This window comes from Crassostrea angulata, chromosome 10 (genome assembly GCF_025612915.1).
Source record: "Crassostrea angulata isolate pt1a10 chromosome 10, ASM2561291v2, whole genome shotgun sequence".
Classification (NCBI taxonomy): domain Eukaryota; kingdom Metazoa; phylum Mollusca; class Bivalvia; order Ostreida; family Ostreidae; genus Magallana; species Magallana angulata.
Genome location: NC_069120.1, coordinates 26,395,472 through 26,406,803, shown reverse-complemented (window position 1 = coordinate 26,406,803; position 11,332 = coordinate 26,395,472). Strand labels below are relative to the sequence as shown.

The window sequence follows — 11,332 nt, the reverse complement described above, 5'->3', positions numbered from 1 at the left end:
CATTTGCTGCTTGAAGACAAGGAATATCATTTTTACACAATTTAGGGCGGGGGAACAAATTATCATACATTTTTTTACTAATCAAAGATACGGCCGCGCCAGTATCTACTAACGCTCTGAATTTATTTTTTCCAATTTTTAATAAACAGCTACTGGGGTTGTTTGTAAAATTAATTTCAAATGTAGGTTTTTTATGAAAATTCTTCCTTCGGGCTTCAACGAAGGAAGAACATCCTAGTTTTCCTGATTTTGTTTATCAAAAGTGGCGCGACGGGTCCAGATTTTGGGTGATCTCCTATCATTTTGGTCTTTAAAATCACGTGATCGATCTTGACGATCAGCTGACCTACCTCTGTTTTGCTGCGTTCTGGAAAACCTGCGTTTGCTCCAGCAATCTGCACGCAAATGTCCTATTCTACCACAATTCCAACACTCAATCGGTGGGCGGGGGCTTTGCTCAACATAATGCACAGACTGAATATTATGAAGTCGTTTATTTAATTGAGGGCGGGGCCTAACCTGGGGTTTATTTAGTGGACAGAATCTGGCCCTATGACCAATTTTCATACACTTAAAACACCCTTTGTTCCTCGTGTGGTCAACTTCCATGGGTTCTTCCTGTCTATTGTCTGTCGAGGACAAGTTAACCAATCTTTCACTTAATAAAGGCGTTGTACTGTCAAACTTTGAAACAGTCTGTCTATTGTCATTCGGCGTAGTACTTATTATACTTGACCCCCTTATAGCTAGTCTTTGTCTTAAATTTTGTTCGCGCATTGCTAACTGAATTGCTGACTCCAAGTCTTTGGGGTTTTCTCTAAGGATTTTCATCCTGAGATAGTCAAAGGTCAGACCGTCACAGAATATGTCTACAAGTTGTTGTTGGACTAAGGGATCTTTTAATTTGTCTTTACTATACGCGTCTTCCGCGATTTGCAACAACCGTTCCGCGAATAACTGTACACTTTCGTTTGAATTTTGCCGCGTCCTGCGCATTACTGCTAACGCGTGTTGTGAGTCGGTTATCTCCGCGAATCTGTTTTTTAAGGATTCTTTTAAATCGTTCCACGACGGCATTTCTTCCGACGCGTCTGTTTCGTCCAAATATCTTTTGATAAAGTCCCCTACCGAACCTTTACTCGTAATATACGCGAGCATGGGGATTTCATGACCCTGTTTCCCAGACAATAAAGCATATTTTTCAATTTCCTTTATCCACTGCTTGTATTTACTAGCATCTCCTTCGAAAGGAGTTATCACAGAAGATAGGGGCACTGTAAGCGCAGATGTTATAGCTTTAACCTGACCAATGAAAAAATCTTTATCATCATCCTGATTTGGGACTCGGTGTCGATGTTCATTAGTTTCATACAACCTTGCATCATAATATGTGTCAGTTTGTTTTTCAAAAGTGTTTTGTTTTACCTGTTCTTGTTCTGAGAATTTTTGACCTGTTTCATGCCCTTCCTTTTCTTCACTTTGACCCAACCCCGCAAATTGTTTTTCCAATTGTTCCATTTGATTTTTAAATTCTTTTCTATCATAACCATTTCCAGTTGCCATATAGGTTGCTGATCAGAGTTATTTACTTTGAGATAGTGAACAGAGATATTGAGAAAGAGTTCTTACCTTAACAGTTCAGTTTTTCTTTAGCACTTCGTTTTGTCCTGGTCACTGGCACCATAAAAGTCTATGTGATCCTTCTGTTGTTATTCTTTAGACTTTTGAAATCATAAGTCAGTTGGAGTTTTATGATATTTATTAAGCACTGTAATCGTATAGTGGTATAAAAGCAATATATAATCAATCTGCTATCAATCCAAAATCCATCTCCTAATTATTAATCAAATCATAAGTATATAAATCAGTAAAATAAAATAATCAATTGTTAGAACATCCTTTAGGGTCACAGTTCATAAGTGACTTATAACGAAGTCCATTGTTAAAGGTTAATTACAATTAAGAGTCTTGCATCCGTTGACCGCTTTCCAAAGTCCAATCATCATCGAGAGTTTTATTCTTCCTGGTCATTCCGCTAACACCACGAGTTCTAAATACGCAGTTGTCCCTCTCGGTGAATGACCTTTAACATTGTTCACTATACACTTATTTCGTATCGAGTGCACAACAAGCTAATGACTAATTAACGTAAAGCAGAATACAATCATAAAATTATATTTCATATATATACGGCTATCTGGTTACAATGTTTATATTTTAAATCTTTACATACATTTAAGACTAGTCGATGATAAGTTAAGAATATACATGTACATTGTATACTTGCAAAGGGAATTCACAAATCATATAAGAAAATAAGTCTGTCATTATTCCATTTAGAAAAGCAATTTTCCACAAATGTTTTTTTTTATAGAAACAAAAGGGTGAATTCAGACATTTAGGGGCTATGTCATAGTGACACAAATTAAAACATTTTAAAATTACATCGCTTCAATATGTCTTGTAAAGACTACGGATGTATAATTTGAAGTTATGAAACATGTACAGTACCTATTTCCCGTTTTGTAAAAAGACGTAATTATGTGATATCTTAAATAAGGCCAACAAGGCTCTCTGTGTTCTTCTTCGGGCATCTATTCTGATAACTAAAGTAAAGGCATGACTGATAAGCCACCATATTGGCAAAATCAAGTAGAAACAGGCGAATATAATTATATTATAATTTTGAGAGCTTACTTTAATCGTGTTACTGTTCTCTTCTAGTTTACAAATAAATGTTTTATGGTTTGCTATATTATACGGTTACTTGAGTCGGTTTGTAAACCACGAATATGTAGTTTGCAAATACATCGGGTGTAAACTTCTTTGCATGAGTTTTATTTATTCGATGTATTCAGAATTTAAAATGAATACCCCAATATCTCCTTGGAAACGACAGCCTTCCTTTTCACAACATTAAATTTCGCATTACATTAAACTAATCAATTCTAACTTTGACTACAGACAAAGTATACATATAATACAATGAATATGAAAAATAAAAAAACTTACTTAACACTCAACATAAAAAAAATTGAACGCCCTAGAAACGAGGATCTTCCATCATTAAACGCAAGTAAAGCTATTGTGTGCAGTTCATAAAACATATTTCAGGACAATGTTTACTTAATGCTTTCAATACTTGGGAAATGTAAACATTTCTACATTAGCCGATACAATATTGACTGTATTACAAGGAAAACCTGTTTTGAAAAACCAATAAGTTTGTATAACAATCGCTTGCACCATTATTATTGATCCTGTTTGATAAAGGTATCACACATACTCTATTTTGGTGTTTTCTTGAGAACCTTTTATAATGCTGGTTTTATAAAAGGTTCTCAAGAAAACACCAAAATAATTATTTATATACGGAATAAATACTATTTATAAATAGTAGTTGCAGATCCTCATCTTCGATTGTTAGATAAAAAGTTTCCTTACTAATATTTCATCGTTATTTGAAATGAACGTTACTCTCTCTCTCTCTCTCTCTCTCTCTCTCTCTCTCTCTCTCTCTCTCTCTCTCTCTACTACGTTGGCAATACAAAACTTTCTCGAAATTTAATTTCTGAATAAAAAAGCAACTGAATCCATTGATATATTACGCCAGTACTACGGACAAATTATAATATTATAAATTATAATATTTATACAATTTCGTTCGTTAGGCTACTTCTGAAATGTGCTCATCTTCAACCACTGAGCTTTGACAATATACGATCTACGATCATATCAGTTAAAACAAACAATTGAACAAAATATTTAAATCGCCATCTTTTGACGTACATTGTAGTGTCTTAAAATATAACTCTAAAGGGCATGGTCACGATTTTGGTCAAATTTTATTTTTCTTTTTTATTATTTACAATGCTTTATGGATACATTTCTTATGATCAAATAAAATTTGGGTGCCCGTCGATGAGTTTTAAGCAAAATACAGGGCTCACAATTTTTTGTCATGTAAACAAGGCTAGTGCCCTGTTTACATTCAAAATGTAAACAAAAGTCTTGTTTACATAGCGAGGAATTGTTAGCTCTGCATTGCGCTTATAACTCAACAAATGACAATTTTGGTTGTCTATTAAATATGACTTACTGAAGCATTATAAACATTAAAATCGAAAAAATAATTTTTAACCAAAATCGTGTCCATGCCACTTTAAGCTACAATACCATTTTCCATGCAAAACAAGTAGCCACAGTATCAATTTCCATGTAAAAAAAAAAAATAAAATAAATAATAAAACTTAATACAGTGCCAAATTTTTTGGAGTAACTTTTGCATGAGTCATGTGAGAGATATCAAATGAAGGAAGCCATTTAAAGTTTTAAAAGTCCGCGTTTGTTTTAACATATAAGATTAATTTTTTTGTTTCAATTCATTCAAAAATTATTGGCAAACTCTGTGAAAGAACATACACATATTTGATATAATGTAATATATTATATTATAATATTTATTATAGTCACCAGGACGATTTTCTCCCAGGTACTTACAAAATGAATTGAAAATTTAGAAATTGAAAAGTACTTGTTTTAAATTTTCTAAATAAATTCACAATACACCAAACACAAGGTTGTACATTCAAACATAAATCTATTTATCCTCTTTCTCATCAAGGTCTGGAAAGGACTGGTTATTTTTTTCTTGTTCCTGTTGTTCTTTTCTGCAAGAGTAGCTGACTCCTTGGTAGACACGTCTGTAGATACTTGGCATCTAGGTTTTTCATGTTTCCATATAAAAGAGAATATGTGCGTTAATTATTGAATATCAGTAATGGAAACATGTACGTTCCACTCTGACGATATAAAGTGGCTTAGCTTAAATACGTAAAAAACAGGGCGTGTATGATTGCATTTCTATCTTCTTATATAATTTAATGGAAACATGCACTCCTTTTAGTTCTTAATCAATTTGAAATTTGCTTAGTGCATCAGCAATTGTCCTTGTCAACCAATTGCTTTGAAAGCCTTGAACCATTAAATGAAATGAGCATATACAAATAAATAGTCATGTGATGATCGCATATGTATAATTTAACGGAATAGCAGATGTAATGAAAAATATCATGAACATCAACCATCCACTGATTGGCCTTCTCACAACTTCAAGGTGGCAATACTATAGAAAATAGAGCTGTATCTTAAATTGCATAATACTGTTGGTTTTTTTAAAATTTATCAACAGCAGTTAAAAAAGAATTTCTGTATGTTAGTTTTATGAGTAAATACTGTAAACGTATTATATTTGGCGTGTACGATATTTGGTGGAAATTAGTTTTTCGAACAAGTTGGCGTGTATTTGAATTAGCGTATTCCTGAATGTGACTATTCTTATACATAGATGTATGGCATTTAGCGATGTATTTAATTTAGCGGAGGGCCGCATTCCACTTAAGCGCTAAATAAAATACACAGCCAAATGTAGTACGTTTAGAAATAATCATTTTTCCTTTTTTAATAGTAATACCTTTTTGAAGATGAATTATTTATCAATTCCCGAAGGAGTCATGAAGCAAATGGTTGCCTCACGAGAAATTGATTAACAAAATGAACACACATAGAAAAAACATTAAACATTGGTGCACTGAGATGAAAGACGTATCTTAATTCTTGGTTATGAATGCCGCAGTTCGGACCTCTTTTTTGTTTTGTCTCTTTCTTGTGACGGTCTTTGGACAGGAACAGTTTCATGGCTTTTTTAAATTTATTGGTTATATAAACAGTCCAGAAACGTCCTTTGTAAACGATCAAAGTAATAATGAATCGAGGAGTGAATGTTCATCCCAGTGTTTACAAGAAGACAAATGTTATTTTTTCGACATATGTAAGAATGGTAGTTCGACATCATGTTTCTTCTATGACAACAACGTACCCAACCCTCCTGGTGTTGATAATGGAGCATGCAGACGTTATGAATTGGTAAATTAATTTATTCTTCATAAATATTTTTCTTATTCTAGACGCCAGAAACTTGAATAACAAGTATTTGAAAATATATTTCATTCTTTAAAATCAATGCATAGAAATTTAAAATTTCTCAAAGAGTTGTTATTTTAATAAATAGCTTTTAATATATTATTATTTGTAAAAAAAAAATATTTTAATGCACTTGAGAATTTTATGCATTCATGTTTTAATCATATTTGAATTAATTTGATCTCCTGAAGAAACAAACGTGTGATATTGAATACACTTCTCCCTGCCGATGCCCAACCAATATGGGAGATGAACGCTGCAACCACAAATATGGTATATTAATGACAATTTTTATATTTTACGCATTGTATTCTCCGGTAATTTCTAAAAGTATATATCTATTTGTTTAGATTGTAGTGGAACTTTGGTTGACAGGAATACGCCTTCGTACAAATTTCATAAAACATTTCCAAACAGCGTAGTAAAGGAGATGTGGTGCGAGATGGAAATAGACAACGGGGGTTGGATAGTAAGTACATACAAATAGTAGATTCCTTATTTTACGCGAGCACTTAATTCCGCGATTCATAGGTTTTCCATCAAATCGCGAGAACATTAAATCGCGAATGTCAAAATTTTATCATAGTTTCATGTAGTTTACATATGTTTGAAAATTAAAAGCGAGATATTAAAATTCGCGAGACGGGCTTCTCGCGATTTTACGCGGATATTAATTTCTCGCGTTTAATTAGGAATTTACAGTAGTCCCTTTTCATACAAACTCAAAACAGTTCGTTATTATAGCCCCCCCCCCCAAAAAAAAATATGCAAGACCCCTATAGGAATCACTCAGTGCATGTTCATTTGTCGCCCATCTGTTTGTGTGCCAACGGTTAATTTTTAATTAGGATAGTTTTCGGTGTCGTATATTTGAAATTGTATACATATTATTTAAAAAGAAAAGGTAAACACCTTTAAGTATTTTAAGTATTATATCAATTTGTCTGTCTGGTAGTATGTATAATGAATGTCATATAAAAATTTAAATCAACCGTAAACGAATAATAACATTGCAAACAGTTGCAATTTAAAGGAACTTAACAAAATTCACTTCTTAGTTAAAAGTAGAAATAACTGAAAGTATCATAGCCACACGATACAAATATATCAAGTGAGCTGTGCGGCGGCATCACACGTAAAAAAAAATGAAACACTTCCAAAAAAAAAATCAACGCACTTTGAAAAAATGTAGATGCATTGTCCGGGCTTATGGGGATGGACAAGATGTTCTTTTTCAGACCTTGTACTTTGTTTTTCTACTCTTAATATAGTTACAGATTTAGAAATTTTTCCGATAAAAAAATGAAACAAAAAGGAATTAGATGTATGCATAATAGGCAATAATTTATTCATTTAATGTACAGTTCTCAGCGGGGCCCCTCTGACTTCGTCGGTTTTATAAATGTACTGCTAAAGATCTAAATCAAAATTCTAATACCGTAGTACAACCTTGTCTTAACATACACACAACAATACTGACTAAAATTTTAACTTCAGGTTTTCCAGCGCCGTGTAGATATGAATACAAATTTCTACAGGGGATGGACTGAATACGAGAATGGGTTTGGAGATCTAGCCAACAATTTCTATATGGGTAACAAAACAACTTTTAATCAACAATCGATGACAATCATTAAATATCATTTGCCATTCATTCATAGATGACATTCATAATCTTAAAGGAAATTACTATCTTCACGAAATTGTAAAATCTGGAGATTACGAGCTTAGAGTTGACTTGGAGGATCAGGCTGGAGAATGGGCGTATGCCGCCTACACGGACTTTATGATTGGAGGACCCTCCACATCCTTTATATTAAATGTATCGGGATTCTACGGAAACGCAAGTATGTAGAAAACTCCCGGGGGGGGGGGGGGGTTGTAGCTTTAACTTCTATTTCAGAATTAATTTCCTTCCTTTCACTTCAATTTTTAAGCTCCCAAAAGTAGATGGGGGAGTCCATGTTAATTTGCTTTTTTAAATGTAAGTTTAAGAAAAATGTTCAATGCTACGTGCCTGCTGTATAAAATTTTGGGCTAAAGTGCAAAGGTTTCACTAGCTGAATCCTCTCTCTCTCTCTTTCTCTCTCTCTCTCTCTCTCTTATATATATATATATATATATATATATATATATATATATATATATATATATATATATATATATATATATATATATATATATGGCTTTCGACACGAACAATTGAAATTATGACCTAGACAATGATTTTTGTCTTTTACTTGTATGATGAGTTAAAAGTCATTGCAATAATAACAAAATCCTTCATATAATTGTTTTGATACATACTATTTATATGTAGCAATGACTGTTTTAATCAATTTTGAACCCTCTCAAGAAATGATGTACTCTATACGTCTTGTCAGTGATCACAAAGATATCTGTCTTTTAAATTTCTCTAATTAACAGGTGACAGTCTTGACCATCAAAACGGAATGAAGTTCACTACCTACGACAGAGACAACGATGAAAAAGATGGGTCAAATTGTGCTGTTTCCTTCAAGGGCGCGTGGTGGCACAGAGGCTGTCACTTCAGTAACCTGAATGGTCAATATGGAATTGATTCTGCACGTGGTATCATTTGGTACCACTGGCGTGGCTATGCTCATTCTTTAGTTAGAGCTCAGATGATGGTGAGAAGGAAAATTAAACACCAGTACTAATTTTAGTTTCAAAGTCCCGAACAATAAACTAATTAAGCATATTGGAATGAAAGTTATACATCTAATTCAAACTGAAATAAATCTAAAAAAGATAACGTGCATATCGATTTGAGAAAAATTTAGTCAAAGCAAGTTGTATTTATTCTTTAATATTAATTCATTTCAAACGAATGTCTTGGAAGTTTCTACATTGTATGTTTTTTTCTTTTAACAATTTCTGTCTTAAAGACTTCTTGTATCTTCTTTTCAACTTGACATCTTAAATACAAAAGCAATATTCATTAACATGAAAAATTAAAATTAATGCGTTGAAAAAATATAATGGATTATACTGTTTGCGTGAAAAGCATATCCATTATCATGTTTGGTAACTGAATTGCACCACCAAGGACACCTTTCATCGATTTATCGTTTCAACCTTTATATTCCTTAAATAATACATGTCTTGTGACTTGTTCTTATCTATATTGATATATTTTACATGGTAATTTTTCCGTGTAGAATTCATGTTATCCCGCCAAAGTTTTTAGGAATATTTTTGTATATGTAATCGATGTCACGATAATTTGACAGTAGATTCATTTGTTCACTTTCTTAGCATTTTCCAACTTTCATCATTTTTTTTCATCTTGAAAATTTATTTACCCGACCATGCCTTTTTAGCAATAAGTTCATTAACTTAATTAAATATGCCCTATTTATTATAATGTACGTTTCAGAACAGTGTAAATACTTGTATTTTTTAATGTTGATCGTCAATAATTTCTTGCAATACTGTTCATTGCTTTATTTGTTCTGATTAATAATGAATATGCATTTTAAAAATGATGTTTTTCTTTTTAAGACTTTCTTTTTAAGAAATTCGTTGTATATAGGATTTACATTAATTTCGCTTTAATTATGAAAGATAAAAGCATTCATTGCAAAACTATTAAGCACCAATCGGTCCAAACCTGAAGTACTCTATACAAACTTTTATTTAAGATAAAAATTGTATTTTCAATTCAGAATCCTTATGATAAGAGTGAATTTTGTTTTTTGCAAATATGAATTTATAAAAGTGTTTGCAGTATTTTAGATTTTCATTTGTAGACGATTTAATAAAAAAAATTGTTTCCGTTAGCGTTACATGGGATTATTTCTGCGATTCAATAAAAATAAGAGAACGGGTATTGACATTTACGTACTGGAAACGGAAGCGCATTTTTTTAACAAAGCAAAATTGTTCTGTTCACAGTAAGTGTTGGAAAATGGATTTTCTAATTACAATGCATGTTTGTTAAAGTACATTGTTATTTGGTTTTTTAAAAAAGAACCAAATTAGCACGGGATAAATTGATATCAAATTATTAATTTTAAATTAATTTTAATGCATTGTTTTATAACGGGTTTCAAAAATTCAATTGGAAACATAACAGACAGTCAGCCGTCATTAGGATCATAAATATCTAATTTTGCATGGTCATCTAATTGCTCATACACATCGGGTTTTAATTTTTCGAGCCAAGGTGTAACATCTTTGTTATGTACAGCTTTGAGTTTATCATAACAGTTAACATATTATGAAGCTTACCGAGAAGAGGCGTCACCTATTATAAGACCACCACAACTATATGAAATTCATTGTTAAACTTCATCTTCAGTATAAAACAATATTCTATCGTGTCATATCGTAATGCATCGTATATGTTATTGTTTCATATTATACAATATGATATACTATTAATTGATACAATACGATATTGTATCATGATACAGTGCGATATGGTATCATATGATATGATATTAAAGATATGATATTCTCTTTTACAATATCGTATTGTATCATATAAAGGTATATTGTGTTATGTGATGTTGTACCTATGATATGATTTTTATCATATCATGCAATACAATATTTCTCAGCAACTATTTATTGCAGATGCTTAAAATTTTAACACACTCTTTGTCTAGGCATTCCATACGTTGGGATCTATTTTTGTACCAATCTTTCAATTTCCTGTTAAATGTTGACTTTGTTTATTTTGCATATTCACATCAGCGCGGGGTATTACTAGTGAGCATTATCTCACAGATATCTTGTTCAAACCTGCTTTAAACTACTACAAAAATCGGAATCAATTTCTGTATCTCACGTTATCTCTATTTTACACATCAAAAGCTTTGTTATATGGGCAAGACTGATCAGGTATGAACAGGACTAGTAACTTTATTAATTAACCAGTTTCAACGCTCTAACAAAAAAAAATTTGAGTTGTTCTAAAATCTTAAACCTGCCTAGTATGCATCTTGATAATGAAGACCTCTTTGTGATTCATTTACATAGTTAAATCAATCATGCAAGTGTAAATACGTATTTACATTTACTTTAAAAAGTGATCGGCTTCAAATTAAACCTCAAACTCGTCCAGCCTCCGAAATCTATGGCTCAGATTCAGTTCCAAGTCTATCGAGTGTATCAGTATCACAAGATACATCCTCCATCCAAGTTTTTTTTAAAGATAGAATCTATGATAGCTTGGATATGGCCATCAAAGGGCACCTGCTTAAAAAACGTTAACCTGCGCTAAAAACCTTAACCCCGACTTTGTCTCGGCGAGTGATAATTGAACCAGAATCATTTTTTTCTATGTAATTTTCTCTGCAAAGAGAGTTATCTATCTTCAACC

The 11,332-nt window shown here is 32.2% G+C and overlaps 1 protein-coding gene across 1 annotated transcript; it reads left to right on the top strand.

Annotated features, from left to right (window-relative positions):
* The first annotated feature begins 5,557 nt into the window (after window positions 1–5,557).
* LOC128167681 (ficolin-1-like) lies at window positions 5,558–9,392 on the top strand. Its single transcript, XM_052833536.1, has 6 exons — window positions 5,558–5,925; window positions 6,174–6,255; window positions 6,333–6,451; window positions 7,480–7,576; window positions 7,665–7,829; window positions 8,410–9,392. The coding sequence occupies exons 1-6, from the start codon at window positions 5,623–5,625 to the stop codon at window positions 8,661–8,663; spliced, it is 1,020 nt and encodes a 339-aa protein (XP_052689496.1). The 5' UTR covers window positions 5,558–5,622; the 3' UTR covers window positions 8,664–9,392.
* The last annotated feature ends 1,940 nt before the right edge of the window (window positions 9,393–11,332 follow it).

Excerpts from the sequence above, each read along its gene's own strand:
- LOC128167681 (XM_052833536.1), top strand. The coding sequence starts at position 5,623 with ATGAATGCCGCAGTTCGGACCTCTTTTTTGTTTTGTCTCTTTCTTGTG. Across the intron at positions 5,926-6,173 it reads CATGCAGACGTTATGAATTG|AAACAAACGTGTGATATTGA; the intron begins GTAAATTAATTT and ends GATCTCCTGAAG. Across the intron at positions 6,452-7,479 it reads TAGACAACGGGGGTTGGATA|GTTTTCCAGCGCCGTGTAGA; the intron begins GTAAGTACATAC and ends TTTTAACTTCAG.